Raw genomic sequence first — 20,463 nt, forward strand, 5'->3', positions numbered from 1 at the left:
TCTCCCTCCACCCCCCCTCCCAACCTCCTCTGCTTCCTTATTGTGTCTGTGGAGAAATAAACCAGAATTGGCACAAATGTCTGTGTGAAATTCTGAACAACAGTGATGACTTACAATAATTTACATATTTGGATTGTATCTCGATCTTGGGGTCTGCTTCATATTTGCTGGGTAGCTGGATTCCTTCTGTTTTTCTTTTTCTCCTTGTCTTCCTGAGCTTGTGAATCTGTAACTCATTGTGCGAAACTTTACCTTACCTCAAGTTCTCCTAGCAGACTGCCTACTGGGGCTGTGTTTTTGGGGCTGTAATTGGCTGTCACTGAAGTGTTAGTTTCGGGATTCCTGAAATCATGTCTGTCTTTGTTACATTCTCCTAAAGCTAGCTGGCAGCTTTCTGTAATGAACATTAAATGCAATTATATGCAGCCTTTTCTGTTTCCTAGAAAACCTGCCATCTTTATAGTGTGACTTACTTGCATCTTTTAGAGGGAGGACACACTGGGCTGTATTTTGATACATTTCTGGTAGTTAATGTGAAACAATTATATATTTAATGTGTTCTATTAAAAACAAAATATTACTTACTGAATGTTGAGGGAGAGATTTCTGTATAAGCAGATTTCAAAGGCCAGTGGGAGATGCTTTATTTGCATTGAAACATAAATCTGATTCATAGGCATTGCTTAGGCAGTTTGTCATATAAATTTATATGGTCTTTTAAAGTGTGTTAAAATACAATTATCTATCAAAAGCCTTAACTGTATTAATGCACATAGTTAAAACAAAGCTGGTGTTCTGTCTGTAATTTAGGCCTCAATAAATTGCAACATGCTGTGTAGACTAAAGAATATTGTGCACAGACATTGTGTGTTAGCATTATTTGCTTATTTGTGTTTTAGACAAAATTGAAAACATCTTTCAGAAACTGCCTAATCCCTGGCACTATTCCTATGTTTCTGTGGGTAATCTTGTTAATATGGTCATAGACCCATCGACTCTCAATACTAATATCTTTAGTAATTTATCTAAGGATAGTAGTTTAGCAAAATATTTTAAAAATCTAATATTTTCATTTTAAATTAGTGAGATGCACAGAACATCACCTTTTGCCTTCTATTGAAATACAAATAGACAGTGAATAAAACTGCAGAAAAAGATTTTATGTTTGCCTATAATGCATAAGGAATGTGGGTGCATAATTAAAGAGGAAAAAGCAAGTTTAAAAGAAAAAATAGTGAAAACAATTTTTGTCTGGATTTTTATATCTTTTATATCTATTTACAAACTCCATAACTTTAATATTCCTAATATTAAAGATATCTCATACTTTTCTTTTAAAGCTTTTAGTGTGCTAAAGTAGTATGGTGCACATTTAAAAAAATTAAATGATGGTATACAACTAAAGTAATCACAAAAATCAAAGAGGTAAAATTGTGTCAATTAATTGTGTCCTGCATAAGAGGATTTTGTAAATTTTAGTGTTTTATTATAATAGTAATTTTAGATTTCAATTTTAATTTGTTACGTGTTCCTATGCCTGAATGAATATTTGAAATAAGACCTAATAGACATATATAGGATTCTGAGTCTATACAGAATACCCCCTCAGTCCAATAGGACTCTCCCAGGTAAGTCTATACGATTACTATGTTAATGATGTAATTTTAATTCATAAGCATCAGTTTACACATGCACATTATTTTCTTAGATGAAATATCTGATAAATGAAAAAAAATCTTTAAAAATGTTTAAAATCACAAATTTGGGACAAAACTCAAGAAATTGTACTTTTTGAATAAACATGCCTTACTTAGATTACCTTTGATATCTTGATATTACAGAAATCTGAGTTCTTGCAGTATTTGCATATATTTGCATACATTTCCTAAATATTTTCCTTAACTTTATTTGAAATATTTTGGGTATACTTTTTTGTATTTCTGTTAATGCATGAGTTCAAATTTTAGGATCCTGTAGAATCTTGTAGAGAGCAATGAATCTGAGTGTAAGAAACATCTTTTGCCGTTTTGTTTTGCTTTAATTTGTTGTATTGGATTTCTTTAGAATTCTCAACATACCAGTAACTATCATAGGAAAACACAGTGTTTTAAAAGAAAAGAAAACTGATAGGTCTTTAAATATAACTTGTGATTTGTACCTAGAAAACTGGGGGAGAGATACATAATGAACTATTTTGTTTGAAAAAGATCTATATCAAGGTGGATTCCCAAAGAAATTGTGGTGATCAACCATGATTTTCCATAATTTGTGAGGAAAATGATGAAGAAAACATTAACAGCTATCTCTTTAGTAGGTTACAGCGCGGCTATTTAGAATCTGATATTGCAATTCATTGGGAAGCCTGTTTTCTTCCTTATATCTTTTTCTTCATCTAAAAATAAATATTCAGTTTTCTGGGTTGAATTGGCCAAAAGATGTCTTTGGCAATGAATAGGGAAATATTTTGGTTCAACTTGTAGTAACAGTCATTTGTCATCTGATATTAAAAAATCACAAGCATAATCAAAGTAATCATATTTACTTTGCTATAATATCACAAATAAGATGATGTTTATATTCAAGCTATTGAATCACAGAATATCCAGAATCTATTTGGGAAAACTATAGTCTTTAGTTGTATGAACTAGTTAAAAGTGAACATAGACAAGTATTTAGGAAAAGTGCACAGTATAAAGCATATATTTTAGAAAGTTTATTTGTATTGTAGACATTTATTTTTATAACAGGTTTAAACAGAATTTCTTGCATCGGTAGCATATAGATGATGTTCACCACAATAAGTAACATAATGACACAATTATTAGATGGGTTTTCACCAACTTCCAGACATTGCTGTTTTACATTTGAATTTATCTAAATATAAAGTCAATTATTGTATTATTTGAAAGGTATAATATTGTAAAGCACAACTTTGTTCCGTAACCTTCCTAAAGTCACTCTGCTTTCTATTCTAACATTCTTCAAACTTTATATCTTATAATTGTCTTCCCTTAATTTATTTAGCAAACTAAACTCAAACATAACATGTATAATTATAGTATTTCAGTATTTTGCATCAACATGTTTTTGTCAGAACTTGAAGTTACAATTTTAAAATAGCTCCAATATAATCAGCAGTGCTAGGCTCCCATTAAGAAGCAAACACTTTCCTTTGCCAGTTTTTCATATATGTAGCTGCCTAAAGAAATGATAACATTTAAGCACTCCACAATCCGTTTTACTACATAGTAGACAAATTTGAAGATTTTCCATGCATGCTAATAAATATTGTTGGAAAACTTTTCTGGGAGTGTTTTATTTAGTTATGCTGTATTCTTCAGTATGGAATAATAACATTTTTAATTTAAGAACAGTTAGTATAGAAATTCATAGGATGTATGCCTAGTGCTAGTAAATATATTAATAGATTATATTAATAACCTTTCCTCATTTTGCCTTCATTTAATGATGCTTGTTAGCTGAAAGATATCAAAAGAGCTTCCCTAGAAGTTCCCCTTTTTTGCCTGAACAGTGTGAGTTAGATTAGCCTGAGAGATAATGAATGGCTCAGAATCACTTGGCAAGTATCATAGCTAAGTGGGGATTTGACCCTGTGTTTCTTCGGTCTATGCACAATATCACAGTGGCTTTCTTGCTACATTACATTAGCCACTTGTAATTAAAGATTAGTCATGTCTAAAAAAAGTTCTCTATAATAGATTAAGGGCTTATTTAAACAATAACTTTTTTGTTTTCTGAAATTGTTTTCCTTTGCCTCCTATTAGAAGGTAATATGTCTTTTTGCAGATATAAAAATTGTTTTCAGTTGGTCTGTTCTTCTGTTTTCAGTGTATAATTTAAGATGGAATTGTAACTAACTAAAATAATGCAGATTTTTCTCCTTTTTGAGATCTACCTTCTGAGATGGAAATCTCGAAGAACATGGCTGAAAAGAAAAGGAAAACATTATTACATTTGAACCAAAAATGGAAAAAGTAATCACAACCCCCCCTTTTCAAGTTTATCTTTGCTTGTTCAAAAATGCATGATGAGAAACAGGTTGATTGTGTGCTTGGGCTGTCAAATCTTCATACTTTGGACAGAATGAAATTATAAATGTAGTGTGGAGGCAGTGGCTACATTTTGCTTAAATGTTGAATGAATGTATTGGTATGGAAGGAGAACTAGTCTACTCTATTCCAGTTAGGATATAGTATTATTTCTTTTTAAATTTGATAAAAAAAACCCTAGTCTTATCAATTCTGGAAGATGCCTAGTTGGGATCCTCCAAAATTGGGAAGCTTAGGCAGGGGTTGGTTCCATTTTTTTTACTACCCACTCTGTCAGTGTGGCTTATTTTGTGGGCATGACTTGATGGTCATGTGACAATGGGTGTGGCTTCATGGTCATGTGACTGGGTGGACATGGCTTTGTGGTCATGTGACTGGGGGGTTACTGGATGAACATGTGACTGGGTGATCATGTGACTGGGTGGGCATGGCCAACTTGACATCACTCATGTCAAGGGTTAGTGTTAGGATGTTTGGCCTCGTTGCCTAAAAGGCCTCAACGAGATACAATTTCCCTGTCTATTTATTACTACCGAACATCCAAAATATATTCTTTGATCCTATGTATATATGCCATATGTGTACGCACAGGCAGACAAAAAGATACATTATCTACCATATATACTATATATGTATGCATGTATGCATAATGTATATATGTGTCTATGTCTGTGTCTGTTTACCTGCCTGGCTGCCCTTCCTTCCTTCCTTCCTTCCTTCCTTCCTTCCTTCCTTCCTTCCTTCCTTCCTTCCTTCCTTCCTTCCTTCCTTCCTTCCTTCCTTCCTTCCTTCCTTCCTCCTTCCTTCCTTCCTTCCTTCCCTCCCTCCCTCCCTCCTTCCCTCCTTCCTTCCTCCCTCCCTCCTTCCCTTCTTTCTTTGTTTTTCTTTTCTATCTTTTTATTTTTTTCTCTTTCTCTCTCTCCCCGTCCCGCCTTCCCTCTCTTTCTTCCTTTTCCCTTCCTGTGAAGATCCCCAGAAGGTCTTTGGTAGCAGGAAAAAAAGGCAGATACTTGGAAACTGAGAACTTGCCAATTGATTATCTGGCAATCTTAGAAAATGGCTGTTGATTAGCTTAACCTGAGCAAAGATAGCCAACAGCACTTTAATTCAAGCTCAGTGAACATGGGGATCCCCAAACAGTAAGGATGTAAAGGGTTTACCCTTCCCTCCCTCCCTCCTCTCCTGTGAAGAACTCCAGAAAATTTTGGTAGCAGGAAGAAAAGCCAGATGTTTTGAAACTGAGAACATGCCCATTGATCATATGGCTTTCTTAGAGCTCCACTGTTGATTAATTTAGTCTAATGATAGCTTAGTAGCCACTCTATAATAAGCTTTCACCTCACACTCTGTGCATGTGGGGACCCCAAACAGTGAGGGTTTCTTTTTTTCTCCCTTGAAGACCTCCCTGTACCCCTTCGGGCCTAGAAAGTCTTCCTACAGACATCTGGGCACCAAAAGGGGTGTGGGGAACACTCTCTACTCCCAGCTTTAGGCCTAGCAAGCTTCCTACAGCCCCCTGGGAGCCTAAGGGTTACAGGGCTACCCTGGAAGCAGGATGGATTCTAACTTGCCTCATTGCCAGTTTACTTCCTCTCACGCCGTATGGCAAAAAAACATAGTGTAACCATGGTATCCTTCTGCACCGGCTGGAGGGGTTGGGAGTGGGAGGCACTGTTTTTCAGTGGTTCTCCTCCTACCTCTCCAGTCGGTCACAGTCGGTGTTAGTGGGGGGTCAGAAGTTGACCTCTAGGTCTCTCCCTTGTGGGGTGCCTCAGGGGTCGGTCCTCTCCCCCCTGTTATTCAATATCTACATGAAACCGCTGGGTGAGATCATTCAAGGGCATGGGGTGAGATATCATCAGTATGCTGATGATACCCAGTTATACATATCCACCCCATGTCCAGTCAGCGAAGCAGTGGAAGTGATGTGCCGGTGCCTGGAGGCTGTTGGGGTCTGGATGGGTGTCAACAAGCTCAAACTCAACCCTGAGAAGATGGAGTGGCTGTGGGTTTTGCCTCCAAAGGACAATTCCATCTGTCCGTCCATTACCCTGGCGGGGGGGGATAATTGCCCCCCTCGGAGAGGGTACACAACGTGGGCGTCCTCCTCGATGCACAGCTAACATTGGAACATCATCTTTCGGCTGTGGCGAAGAGGGCGTTTGCACAGGTTTGCCTGGTGCACCAGTTGCCACCCTATTTGGACAGGGAGTCATAGCTCGCAGTTGCTCATGCCCTCATCACATCGAGGTTTGACTACTGCAATGCTCTCTACGTGGGGCTACCTTTCAAAAGTGTTCAGAAACTTCAGATCATGCAGAATGCGGCCGCGAGAGCTATTGTGGGGTTACCTAGATTCGCCCATGTCTCTTCAACATTCCGTGGCTTGGACTGGCTGCCGATCAGTTTCCGGTCACAATTCAAAGTGTTGGTAATGACCTTTAAAACCCTACATGGCATCCGACCAGAATACCTCTGGGACCGTCTTCTGCCGCATGAATCCCAGCGGCCGATAAGGTCCCACAGAGTTTGCCTTCTCTGGGTCCCGTCAACTAAACAATGTTGTCTGGCGGGCGCCAGGGGAAGAGCCTTCTCTGTGGTGGCCCCGGACCTCTGGAATCCACTGCCCCTAGAGATCAGAACTGCTCCCACCCTCCTTGTCTTTCACAAATTGCTTAAGACCCACTTGTATCGCCAGGCATGGGGGAATTGAGACATCTCTCCCAGGCTTATATAGTTTTATGTATGGTATGCTTGTGTTGTATGGTTTTTAAAAGATGGATTTTTAGATGCTTTAAAAAAAAAGATTTGTTACATTGTCATATTGTTGTTATTATTGTTGTGAGACGCCCTGAGTCTCCAGAGAAGGGCGGCATACAAATCTAATTATTATTATTATTATTATTATTATTATTATTATTATTATTATTATTATTATAACGGCTGTATGCACAGTGCCAGAACTTGGTTTCTGTGCATGCTCAGAAGGAATGAAAAAAAATGAAAAAAAAATCCAAAAAAAGTGATGGTGGCACTCACGGACTGGCACTGACCGATCCAGTTCAGTGATGCCATTGTGACATCAGCGGGTCGCTAACAGTTTGAGCGAACAGGTCCGAACTGGGAGGAACCACCCCTGAGTGTAGGTTTGTTTCTATCAGATTGGGATAAAAGTTTGGAAAAGCTAGGGCTGAGACTGGGAGAGGATTCACCATGTCCTATATCCGGTTTAGGAAAACTGTCCATCGAGATTTTGCTGAACTATAGTATCCAGAAATTGTAAACAATGGCAGTATTGTTTTGAGCTGCTAGGAGTTGCAGCATAAAACATATAGGCTCCCCCAGAATAATCCTTGATCATCTGTCACAACCTGTTTAAAAAGAAATCTGGAATTTTTGAGAAAGCCTTAAGAGTAACTAAGCCTTGTTAAGTTTGATTAGGAATTTTAAAATTGCTCCACAACAGCTTTTGAGTGAGTAAAAATAGAAAAAAAACCCCAACTTCTCTTCTGTTTTATTTGACAGAGTTGGGATGTTCTCCTTCATGAGATATTCTAAGGCAGTGGTCCCCAACGTTTTTTCCACCAGGGACCAGTTTCAGCAAGGCAATTTTTCTATGGCCCGGTGGGGGCGGAAAGGGGTGTGGTTGGGGGCGGGATTAAGCATGGGGGTGCTGGTCCTTCCCGCCCCTCTTTCCAGCCATCGCCCTGTGGCCGGCAGAACCTGCCTCCCAAACCCTCTTGCCTGGCGGCAGGTGAAGCGCTGGAGGGAGGGAGTCAGGCCGGCCCTCCTGCCTCCCCCCCCAGCCAAAAACGCAAAGGCGTGCCACGGCAGAAGCCAAAAGAGGCTTGACCCTCCCGGTCCTTCCCGCCCCTCTGTCATGTCCATCGCCCTGTGGCCGGCAGAACCTGCCTCCCGAGGCCTCTTTCCCAGCGGGAGATGAAGCACTGGAGGGAGGGGCGGCGGCAGGAGGACTGGCAGCTGCTGACTCCACGGACCGGTGCAACATGCCCCGCGGCCCGGTACTGGTCCGCGGCCTGGTGGTTGGGGACCCCTGTTCTAAGGGAACAGAACCAGTTTTATGAATTTTCTGGCTATAATAAGAATAATCAATGTGGTGTTAGGAAAAGAGAATCAAAGTAATGCACTGATTGTACATATACTTCAATTGCAGCAGATATTTGGTTTTTTTTAATCAATTGATATTTTAATAGCATTATTTAACACTAGTGGGAAGTGTTTGTACTGCAAGCGAAATTGTGGCAAGCCATTTTTTCATCTGTCTTAGGGTTTGCTAATGACACTGTTGGAACAAGTGTCCATCTGGGTACAGTTCCAAGTGAGGAGAAAGACACTGGGAACAGGGTAGCTGTTTGAAAAGATAGTTTAATGGGGGGAAGGACCTTATGGTTTGAGGTCCTGGGCAATTGAGAGAGAGGGAAGAATGGGGAGGAGAGAGAGAGTGATTGATACACTCTCTTGGCCCTGCCTTGGAGTTTCCTGTTCCTGTGAAAGAAATGTATTCTGATTGGTTGCCTGATTCTTCTGGAGAACTTTGTAGGTTGTCTTGAGTCCCAGGCTTGGTTGAATCCTGCAGGGTGATGTAACCTCCCCAGGTGCCATGTGGTGAGTTCTGTTGTTAAATGGGTAGAGGGATAATCCTATCATGTCCTGGGGGCCATGTCTTAATCCCATCACCCTGGAGCTGAAGGGGGGGGGGCAGGGAATTGCAAGGAACTGCTTTGATTTTAAAACATGTTTCTCCTTTTCTCATCCAGGGAAATATAATATTCTGCTTTTTTAATATTTCTCTGAATATTTCATTCTTCTAGGAGGACAGTGGGTGCTAACTTTATTTACACAAAAAGTATATTAATATCTCTGCCTCATATAATCATTATAGGAATTAATGAGTTTTAAAATGTAGACGTTATATGCTATATTAGAGAAAAAAGTAGTAAAATGATTTTTCCTATCTGTTGCTCTTAATAAATATTTTATTCTGTATCACTGCATTTTAGAATTTGTGCAGTATGTTAGCATGGCTTGTATTTAAATATAACAAACAGTTGTCTTCAGAAACTTAAACCATTATTGCTTTTTGGTCCTTCAGTTTCAGTTTTCATTGAAGAAAAAAAGTCTGTTTTGAACAAAATATGGGAAACTTGTCTCACATAACAGTTGAGGATGTGGCTAGGTTAATACAGGAAACTGCTACCCACAATGCAATGTTACTTACACTACCACTTAATAAAATTTATTTCAAACATGCTACCGACAAAACCAAAGAAAAATAATACCCAAACTATGCTAGTTAGTACTCTAAAATATATATATTCCAAGAAAATGCAAGCAATCCCTTGAGAGCCCTTTTGCTTAGTGAAATGATTACTGCCTGTAATTAAAGTATAAGAATTTTCATAGCTGGAGAACCGAATTGTTCTTTTGATAACAGCAGTGCATGCATAAAAATAAGTTTTAATATTAATTAATCATCCACATACATACCATCTAAGTGAGAATGGCAAAGGCTGGTATGAGAGAGGAATATCACACATGGTTATTCAGTTTAAGTTTTTAGATTATTTAGATTATTTTTTTTGAGATTATTTACTTTGAGTTTATTTTATTTTGCTATAAGAAAAAATATTTCATCCACAACCAAACTATTTTAATCAATTTGAAATATTATTTTTTAGGATAGGAACAAAGAAATCCTTTCAAAAAGAATCAGATGTGTCTTTAACATCATATTACTGGACTATCAATAATTTTAATGAGTGGTACAGAAAGTGTCTTCATGTCTCGTGTTATCTGTTTGATGTAAGTTAGCAAATATCCAACTAGCAAGTTAGCAAATATCCAACTAGAAGGTAATAATTGTGATAGGCTAGAGTTGTTTTCCTTTTTTCTTTATGCGTAATCATGTTCTGCGTGGGTGTTGGGACACACACATTAGTTGTGATTCTCTTATGAAAGGATTTCCTCTACAGCTAAAGAAATCTTATCAGGGACAGCTTCTCAGTGCTGTGGATCCTATCCATGGAGTCATGGTGGTCTGCTGAACAGCGTTCTTCAACTTTGACAGGTGAGACACAGACTCTCCAGTGCCACTGCTTTTGGATGACTCTAGCTGTGGTTGGAGAAACTGCATCTTGCCAGAATATATGGGCAAGACCACACACATCCTTTAAAATAGCCATTGTAAGCTTATTTTTAGGCAGTATTCATGACAGTTTTTAAGTTGCATGCCAGTTTCACTGCTACTTATAGAGTTTTCATTTATTTCACTAATTGCAATTGCAGATTTCAAACTGCAATTGTAAAATTACCTCACATTATTTGCACTAGGGAAAAATATAAACTAATTTTTTAAAGCTTCAATAGAGAGTCAGGTTGAAATATTATAGCCAAGTATTTGTGTTATTCATAATTTCTGGTGAAGGATTTTATAGTCAATTCTTGCCTTGCAAAGTGTAATCAAGCAATGCACATTTGTCCTGACTTCACATTTATACTTGTTCCAGATACTTTCAGTGCACTAGGAAATAGGTAGATTGAGGAGTAAAATCTATTAAGTTCAGATATGAAAAGGAACTGGTTTCTCATTTTAACAACTGGGCATTTTTAAGCCTCAATTTGATTACCTACAGACTATATAAGTTCTTCTTATAAATGATACTGCTTTGTGTATCTAAGAGAGCTGTGTAGTCCTTCAAATTTGAAAGAAAAATAAAGGAGCTCATGTAGCACTTGTTGAGAGTTCTTTAAAATAGGATTGCATGACTTCCCCCCACAGCTGCCTTACAGTTTTGTCAAAAGATTCTTGGGGTTAAGAATTATTGATAAGTCTTGTGTTCAAAGCATTTTGTCCTTTCACTTCCAGTGTGCTGCACAAGTCTCTTATCTAATGCTCTGAATAATTTTTTATGTAATTTGGGATGCTGTTCAGTGGGTTTTAAGCAATCATGAACATCCAATTAGAGATATTTATTCTTTTTGGATTTTGAAATAATGACTCTGTCCTCAGAAAGATAATATCTTAAGCTGAAATTGTTGAAAATACATGTTGTTCAGTGAAAAATATTTGTTTTGAAAAAGTCTGAAGTCAACAAATAACAGATATGATGCATGAAAAGTGGAATATTTTGAAATACTTAATTGCCAATGAGACTCTTTTCAAATATGTATATGTAGGATTGCAGTTAGTCCAAAGTTACTCAGGAAGATCTGACTGAGGAATCTCAAGATTCAAATAGAATGATCAATCTCCTATCAGTTTGTGCAAACAAGGGGACACAATCTGAAGTTAGTTGGGGGAAAGATCAAAAGCAACATGAGAAAATATTATTTTACTGTAAGAGTAGTAGATCCTTGGATCAAACTTCCAGCAGACGTGGTTGGTAAATCCACAGTAATTGAATTTAAACATGCCTGGGATAAACATATATCCATCCTAAGATAAAATACAAAAAATAGTATAAGGGCAGACTAGATGGATCATGAGGTCTTTTTCTGCAGTCAGTCTTCTATGTTTCTAAGCATTATGAAAAAGACGAAGAAAGCACAGATTGATTATTATGGTTTCTTGGCATTCTCTGAGCTTATAAAGGAGAATATTTGTAACTCGGTTGAAATGAGGGGTCCTTGATGCTTTTTGAGCTTGGTTGTTTTCTTGCAAAATGTTTCATTATCCAAACTAGATAATACCAGTGCTCTAATGATGTTATCTAGTTGGGTAATGAAACATCTGCAAGAAAACAAGTAAGGTCAGAGAACATCAAGAACCCCTCATTTCAACCTGAGCTACAAGTATTCTCCTTTGTTGAAATAACAATTAATTTGCATGCTTTGTATATTAAATTCAGTAACTGTTTCCAGTTACTATAGAGGGGACTGTAATTTGGCAATACTTTTATTTCCTCTATTCCGGTGGCAGGAGGAGTCATGCACAGGCCACGCCCAGTTTAGCAAAGGGAGAGAAAGTTGTGATATATCCTGTGATGCTGCCGCAATGCCGTGAGTTTGACACCACTTCTCTATGTCAAACTTTTACTTCATCGCTTCATTAGACCTGCATTTAAAACACTTGTGTTTTTTAATTTGTACATAAGACATCAGAGAAAAAGACCCAGTTTTTAACTATCTTTGTTATTAATGTTGATATTGAGAAAAAACAGTTATTACCAACCTGCTTTTCATTGGAGACCTGTATATTGCATGAGTAAAAAAGAGGGCTGTGAAAATATTTATAGACCCCTCACATCCTGAACATAAACTGTTTCAACTCCTACCGTCAAAACGACGCTATAGAGCACTGCACACCAGGACAACTAAACACCAGAACAGTTTTTCCCTGAATGCCATCACTCTGCTAAACAAACAATTCCCTCAACATTATCAAACTATTTACTAAGTCTGCACTACTATTAATATTCTCATCATTCCTCTCACCCATCTCCTCCCACTTATGACTGCATGACTGAATCTTCATTGCTTGAATTTTATGATTTATATTGACTGTTTCCTAATTTGATTTGATTGCTTATTTGTACCCTATGACTATCATTAAGTGTTGTACCTTATGATTCTTGACGAATGGATCTTTTCCTATATGTAAACTGAGAGCATATGTACCAAGACAAATTCCTTATGGAATTGGCCAACAAAGAATTCTAAGCTGTTCTGTTCTGATCTGTGATGTATATTGAAAGATCTATAATGTAGCATTACATTTTTTTCATGTTAGAATTTATTCATACATAGTGAGGAAGCAACAGAAGATAAACTGATGCAGTTGTAACACCTTAATAAAATGTACCGTACTCTATTCATGTCCTATTGGTCTTATTGGTAGTTGTAGTGCTAAAAAGAGTGACAAAGCACCTCCCATTTCTCCAAATATCCCACTCATTTGAAATCAATAGGAAATTACGGAGTCCCTGCAAGTTTGCAAAGACAGTAACAAACTCCCAAAAATCATAATCTTTTTTTTTGTTTGGTTGCTTTGGAGGTCCCAAAAGATTCACTCAAAGAATTTGCTATGAAATACCCATTTACAGCTGAATTACTATTTTGTTTGTTCATTATTTTGTCCTTCCTTCCTTCCTTCCTTCCTTCCTTCCTTCCTTCCTTCCTTCCTTCCTTCCTTCCTTCCTTCCTTCCTTCCTCTATTCATCCCACCCTTCAGGTACCACTGTATTTTACAGTTTACTTAATTTGTACAATACAACTAATCATCAACATATGACCATAATTGAGTGCAAAATTTGTGTTGCTAAGTAAGAAATTTGTTAAGTGAATTTTGCCCCACTTTATGACTTTTCTTGCTACATTTGTTAAATGACTCACTGAAGTTGTTGAATTAGTAACATGATTGTTAAATGAATCTGGTTTCCCCATTGATTTTGTTCTCCAGAAGGTTGCAAAAGCTGATCACATGACCCCAAGATACCGCAACTTATAAATATGAGTCAGTTGTCAAGCATCCAAATGTAGATCACATGAACATGGGGATGCTATAACGTTCATAAGTGTGAAAAATTGACACTTTTTTTTAGTGCCATTGTAACTTTTAACGTTCACTAAGTGAACTGTTGTAAGTCAAGAACTACCTGCAATGATTATACAACTTTCATTATCAGCAAAAATACATTGTATGTATGTGTCTGTGTGTATAAATATGTATGTATGTATGTATGTATGTATGTATGTATGTATTCATTTAGATATACACATTGACTATTATTTTAATTGTGAAAGTAAACACACTTCTAGATTTTTACCAATTTTCAGGTTCAAAGATGAAAAGAAAGGGTGACCAACCTGAAGACTTTAAAAGAATCATCATCCCAGGAACTCTTTTTTAAAAAAATAAGTGTGAACAAATTGTTAAACTGCTATAACATGACACAGTGTTTCCATAGTTCCTACATGGCCTGAATTAACTCTTCTATCATAATCTTGGGGACCAATTTTGAAATAAAGCAAAGCAAAGCAAGTAGAGTCTAAATCATATTAATTTTCTATGAGTGTAAGAATAAAAATTATATTTTTAAAATATTTCTCAAGTTTTGACACTGAATAGGATATCCTTATTATCTGACAGCCTCAATTTTTTTCCTTGTTTTTTCACAGTTGTCTTTCCATGTTATAGTATTTTGTGACATTTGTTGTTTCTTTGCTGATTTACGTGATGTTTTACTTATTAAACTGGCTAAATATCACTCTGTTACTTTGTGGTACTCAATTTTGTTTTGGGTGGATTTGCTGTAGCTGCGCGGCAGTATTGTTTATAGCTCAGTTTCAAGAAAAATGATACCAGACGTTTGAAAAATGAAACACTTGTAAAAGTTTGTGGCATCTCTACAAGTTAAACATATATTGATGAAAGAGCTGTGGAGAATACCTAATTTGGAACTACTTCAGACAAATTACAAAGAATCACTGAGGGTTTAGGTTTGTGGGCAGGGAGAGAAAAGGCTGGTAGTTTACTGTTCAGTTAGATTTGCCCCATCCTCATTTCAGACTACAGAATTTAGGCATTGACTTCATGTTTTCTTAGAATTTGTGGAAGATGTTATTCTGTATGGTTGTATATATAAATGCATTGATTTATTTTCTTAATTCTGCTAAGGTTATTCTTTATATCTGAAATATTGGTATTAATTTTTCCCCATGAACAGTGCTAAGTATAGTTGTGACTTGTAATTTCATTACTTTGTTGCATTGCATAAAATTGTGGGAATGTGAATTGTGTTTGGGGAATGCATAGTTACAGAAAAAATGGTATTAGTACTGCTGCCCCGAGTTTTCAGAGAGGGTCGGCATACAAATCTAATTATTATTATTATTATTATTATTATTATTATTATTATTATTATTATTATTATTATTATTAATATCTGAGAAATAGGAAAAATGTCTGATTGCTCTTCTAGGAAAATAATTTACGTTAACTTTCTTTGTGCAGGGTTAATATTGGGTTAATATTATACGTCTTATGAAATAACTAGAACTTTTAAGACTCAAGTGGTTTTCTTCCTGCTAATATTCATGCACTGTATGTGCACATCTGTAAATTCGCTCCCAGTTTCATTGAAATGATTGGCATCAAATGGAGTTATTGTCCACCACAACTGGTTTGAATCCATATTGACAATCACTAAATTTCACATTGTGCTAAATATTTTGCCTATGATCCAGAGCATTTTTAAATTTGCCATAGCATGAGGGAATGATATAAACTTATCTAAATAATGTATTTTCTTAATTTGTCCTACATGTTCTCAGAATTAGGAAGGAAAATTGTTCCCTCCTTAAGTTCTACAAGCTTATGAAAAAGAACTCATATTCTTCATTTTTCCTTGTTGCTCCAAATTCTGTGGTAGTACTTTTCTTCTTTGTTACCCCATTAATAATATTTATTTATTTATTCATTCATTCATTCAATTTTTATGCCACTCTTCTCCTTAGACTCAGAGTGGCTTACAATAGCATTGTAAACAATATTGTAACAATGTTAGCAATAGCACTTTTTAACAGAGCCAGCATTTTTTGTTACCCTATTAATAACATATTACAGTGATCCCTCGATTATCGCAAGGGTTCCGTTCCAAGACCCCTCGCGATAATCGATTTTTCGCGATATAGCGGTGCGGAAGTAAAAACACCATCTGCGCATGCGCGCCCTTTTTTCCATGGCCGCGCATGCGCAGATGGTGGAGCCGGGGAGCGACAAAAGTTCGGAAGCCGACAGGTTGCTTTCAATGTCGGCTGCCCCCGCCCCCCCAGCACCCGCTCGCCCGCCGTTCGCCGCTCGCCCGCCTGCCCGGACGGCCGCTCACTCACTCGCCACTCTCCCGTTCGCTCGGCCGGCCGCTGCCAGGCAGGGGAGGTGGATTCGCCGCCCCCATCAGCCCGATCTCTCTCCGGTGGCTGGGGAGGTGGATTCGCCGCCCCCACCAGCCCTATCTCTCTCCGGTGGCTGGGGAGGTGGATTCGCCACCCCCACCAGCCCGATCTCCCTCCGGTGGCTGCCGCCCCCACCAGCCCAATCTGGGGAGGTGGATTCGCCGCTCCTCACCGCCTTCGCCTCGCTTCGCCTCAGCTGCTGCCCACTGCCTTCATCTTCTCCCCAAACTCCTCCTTCCCTGCCAAAGCAGCCACCGCAGTCGAGCGCGTGAGTGATGCAGGGCAGCCCAATGCCGCCGGGAGGGGAATCCAAGCCGGTGGCTGGGGACGCGGATCCACTGCCCCCGCAGCCCGATCTCCCTCTGTGTGGGGGGGCGACGAACCGACGATCGGGGGCTGTCCGTCCCTGTTGGGTGGTGCAGGGCAGGCACAGGGAGGGAGGGAGAGAAAGGAAAGAGAGAGAAAGGGAGGGAGAGAAAATTGAATGAAGAAGGGAGAGAAAGAAAGAGTAAGAGGTAGAAAGGATAGAGAAAAAGGAAGAGAAAGGGAGAGAGAAGTGACTCTTGGTGATGACGTATGACGTCATCAGATGGGGAAAACCGTGGAGTATTTTTTAATTATTATTTTTTGAAAAATCGTGATATAGCGTTTCGCGAAGATCGAGATCGCGAAAACCGAGGGATCACTGTATAGCATAATATATGTTAAAAGCCTAATTCTAATTTGAATTTACCAGAACCTTCTGTTCCTCCAAGTCTTTGCATAGCAGATAATATACTGATGTATTATATGACATGATACATCACTTTATTCTAATACAACAAATCATTGCCATTTTATAAAGGTAGTCACTTCTACATTGTATGCTTTTCCATGCTATCACCCACCATAAGGCACATCTTCTGCAAACTTCTTAGAAATCTTCTGCAAACAATGCATTTCAACTGAGATCAGCAGCTGTGACTCTGCAAGCTACTGTTAGTGGTTTCTGGAAGCTAATTTGTTAGCTAACAGACACTGAGTTCATTTACCAAAATACATTGTTATCATCTGCCCCAAAGGTCTTCTACCAGTGATACTACCAGAAATTATAAAACTAAGCACAGTGAAGGGAACCTCTTCCCTCCATCACATTATTCTGATGTTGGTCATTTTTAGTAGCCATTCAAAAACAGACTATCTCTACAAATTCAAAAATATATATTTCAATTTTATTACAACATAAATGTATTTATTTATTTATTTTGATTTGTATGTCGCCCAACTCCCCCAAAACTCTGGGCAGCTTACAACAAGAAAAAGACATCTAAAAAAAGGCTAGCTAAAAAACAGTTTAAAACCCCTTAGTACAATCACACATATCTTTTGGGGCTGGATATAGAAGATGTGTCATTTGATCAATGGCCAGCAGCCTATTGTATGTAGGCTAGAATTAACAAATAGCTGGATGATAGATAGATAGATAGATAGATAGATAGATAGATAGATAGATAGATAATAGCCAGACAGATGACAGACAAATTCATGTGTAAGCAAAAGGGTGCTTCCAGTTTTATAGTTTATAAAAACCTATTGCTTTAATGTTAAAGCTCTACTAATATAAAACACTGAACTGTTGTTTCTAAAACCATTGCGTTTGTCTCTGTAGCATAATATTACATATTAATCTTACAGCCAACTTTCTTTTAGCTGGGTTTTTTGGTTCTCTTAATGTTTACTTGATGGACAAGAAAACTACATGAACGTATCAAAGAAGTTGCTGAGAGCCAAGCTTCACTTAAAACAAACCTTTCCCTGACCATTACGACACCCATTCATCTGATGTTTTTCTCCTTTTTGTCCATTATTTGTCAAAGAGAATGAACAGACAAATCACTCTTTCTTTCCTGGACTTGTGCTAATTATGAGGAGACTCAAAGATCTCATCTGTAACAATGCCATCTTTTGGTAGATGTTAACTTTATACATTCTTTGTTTTTTTGTTACATATAATAGTGAATGGCTTTTTTCAGAGGTTTTAAAACTTGTTAGTATTCTATTAAATGATTATTTTATTTATAATCAGATAAATTCCAGACTTTTAAAAGATCTGGAAAACTTTTTCAAATTGATTAGGAAGATATTAAATTGTTGATTTTGTTTTATTTTTATTTTCTCTTTCTTCCTTCCTTTTCTTAATAAAAATCATGTATTTATTTATTTATTTATTTATTTATTTATTTATTTATTTATTTATGAACATAGAGTTATGTTAGAAGAGCAAGAAAAATATTGATATGAAAAACTGCATAATATGTAAAATTGTATATAACATGAAATAAGCAAGGGAAGAGAGATTAAGACATCTCTCTACCTTTTGTATGTACCTCTGTTTTTAAGAATTTTAAATAAAAGCTTTTTAAAATTTAAAAAAGATTATTATTTTGTAATAATAAATATTACAAGCAAGCTTCCTCATGTAAGTTAAGTGATGGCGAACTTAGGGCATGGGTGCCACAGGTGGCATGCAGAGCCATATCAGAGGGCATACAAGGCATTTATTTTATTTTATTTATTTATATTTTATTTTATTTTATTTTAATTTTAATTTTTTATTATATTTCTATGCAGCCCAACTCCCTAGGGATTCAGGGTGGCTCACAACAAAAATGAACATGAATCAGTATAAAAAACATTTCAATTTAAAATAATTGCCCTATGTCAGTTCTAGCATGCTGGTCAGCTGATTTTTGGTCTTCTTTTCAGCTGTTTTCACTCTCCCCTTCAGAAAAGCCTCCTGAATCCTGGGAACAGCGAAAAATAGTCCAGTGGACCTACCAGAAATCTGGAGGCTTCAGTGAGACCTGTGCACATGTGTGTCTGTTTGTGTGTGGGGAGTGCAGGATGTTGTGTGCATGCACGGGGGGCAATGTGGGGGTTGTGTGGGGAGGGCATTGCATTATAGGTGTGTGCACGCATGTGCACGCTATCCTGTGCGCACACACTCTTGGCAGCCAAGCCAAAAAAGTTTCACCATCTCTGTGTTAATTAATGAAAGATGATTTCATGCATATGGATTCAATGGACAAAGTAGAATGTTGAACCCTTATATAATGTTATTAAGTGATCCATGATAGCAGAATATATCATAGAATTATGTCTCATATAAGCCTGGAGAACATGCATCTGATGGTGGCTTATAGTCTTTTCAGCTCTATTTGCTGATGGAACATGAAAGTCTTAACCTGGCCCAAAGTATTCTAATAAAGTGTGCAGCATATCTAAAAACCAAAACCAAAGTTGAGCTCCTTACTCCATGCATAGCAAAGCTAAACAAAATAGAGTTGATTCCTATAGCTTTGTCTCCCTGGTGGGAATTGTCTTGACTTGCTGAATTTTGTTTGCTAAGTACTTGTGGATAAAATGTCTTCTTTTCATCTTAGATTCCAAATCCTATCTGTAAAGTCTTATTGTTGTTACTGGAGTAGCATTTTCCCCTTCATATGTACGTAAATCTATTTAAACAGGTTCAGTCTGCCATTTGGCTGATATATAATGATCATATGAGATAGGAAAATAGTCAGTGAGAAAACTGTTAAAGAATGGAAAGTTGACATCTTTTGAAGGTATGTGCATCAAAAACAAAATATATAATTGTGTGTTGAAGAATGAATAGCTGTTCCCCTATTAGCAACTTCTGGTAATCCCTCAGGTTTCACTGCTGAAATTAAATAGCAAATTATTGGGTTAATTTTATTGATTTTTGCAAACTTACTTGAAAAAAATAAACTCAAATGCACATTTCAATTTCTTTTTTTAATAAAAATATATCCAGTTCACACATATAAAATGAATGAATGAAGAGAAAAAAAGAAATAAAGATTTTGTCATTAAGATTATTTTACTGCAAATCTCAAGATCTTCAAAGCCTTAAAAAAGTACAGTACTGTAAGGAATGATAGCCCACTCGTACAAAATATTGCTTTATTCCTTATTCCCATTTTTCATTCTTCCTACTGGGGAATGGATAGTCTTATGATCCTTATCTTGGTAGATTGTTTTGGCTATAAGGGAAGAGATTGATTTTCTCGACTCTTTAGTTAGTACATTTCATTTTATCTTAGTAAATTGTAGATAAATTATATTTAAATATAAGATTTTTCAAGTTGAACTAACTAACTAAATAGTAATGAATGCTGGCTTTATAGTCTTATGTACTGTACTTTGAAAAAAATATGAAATTCATTTATTGGTTCAATATATAATTAAAAAATTATAGATGAAATTCCATTCCATTGAGTCTAAGGGTTTAACAGATCCATCCTCGTCCAGTTAAAGCAAAGGATCGTTCACCAAAATTTTGGAGCTTGACTTTATAGATCAAATCTTTGGACTTTTATGTCTCTATTGAATGTGTATGTGTGTTTTGTAATGATGGTTCATGTGTACTGAATTCTCCTCTACAAAATGGGCATGTTTCCCAGAGAAAACATGATATTAC

General features: G+C 37.1%; 1 protein-coding gene across 6 annotated transcripts in view; it reads left to right on the forward strand.

Annotated features, from left to right (window-relative positions):
- The window catches only part of SUPT3H (SPT3 homolog, SAGA and STAGA complex component), a 364,612-nt gene that overhangs the window by 40,206 nt on the left and 303,943 nt on the right, over nt 1–20,463 (forward strand). Inside the window, exons 1-2 of one of the 6 annotated variants that reach the window (XM_070732452.1) lie at nt 10,075–10,158; nt 12,010–12,089. The exons of 4 other annotated variants lie outside the window; for them this stretch is intronic. In XM_070732452.1, coding sequence (XP_070588553.1) covers nt 12,085–12,089 — 5 coding nt within the window. In that variant the 5' untranslated portion in view covers nt 10,075–10,158; nt 12,010–12,084. Of the gene's footprint in view, nt 1–10,074; nt 10,159–11,999; nt 12,090–20,463 lie in introns of those variants that run through there. One more of the 6 variants, XM_070732453.1, reaches the window with a different exon arrangement.

Source organism: Erythrolamprus reginae, chromosome 1 (assembly GCF_031021105.1).
Source record: "Erythrolamprus reginae isolate rEryReg1 chromosome 1, rEryReg1.hap1, whole genome shotgun sequence".
Lineage (NCBI taxonomy): Eukaryota > Metazoa > Chordata > Lepidosauria > Squamata > Dipsadidae > Erythrolamprus > Erythrolamprus reginae.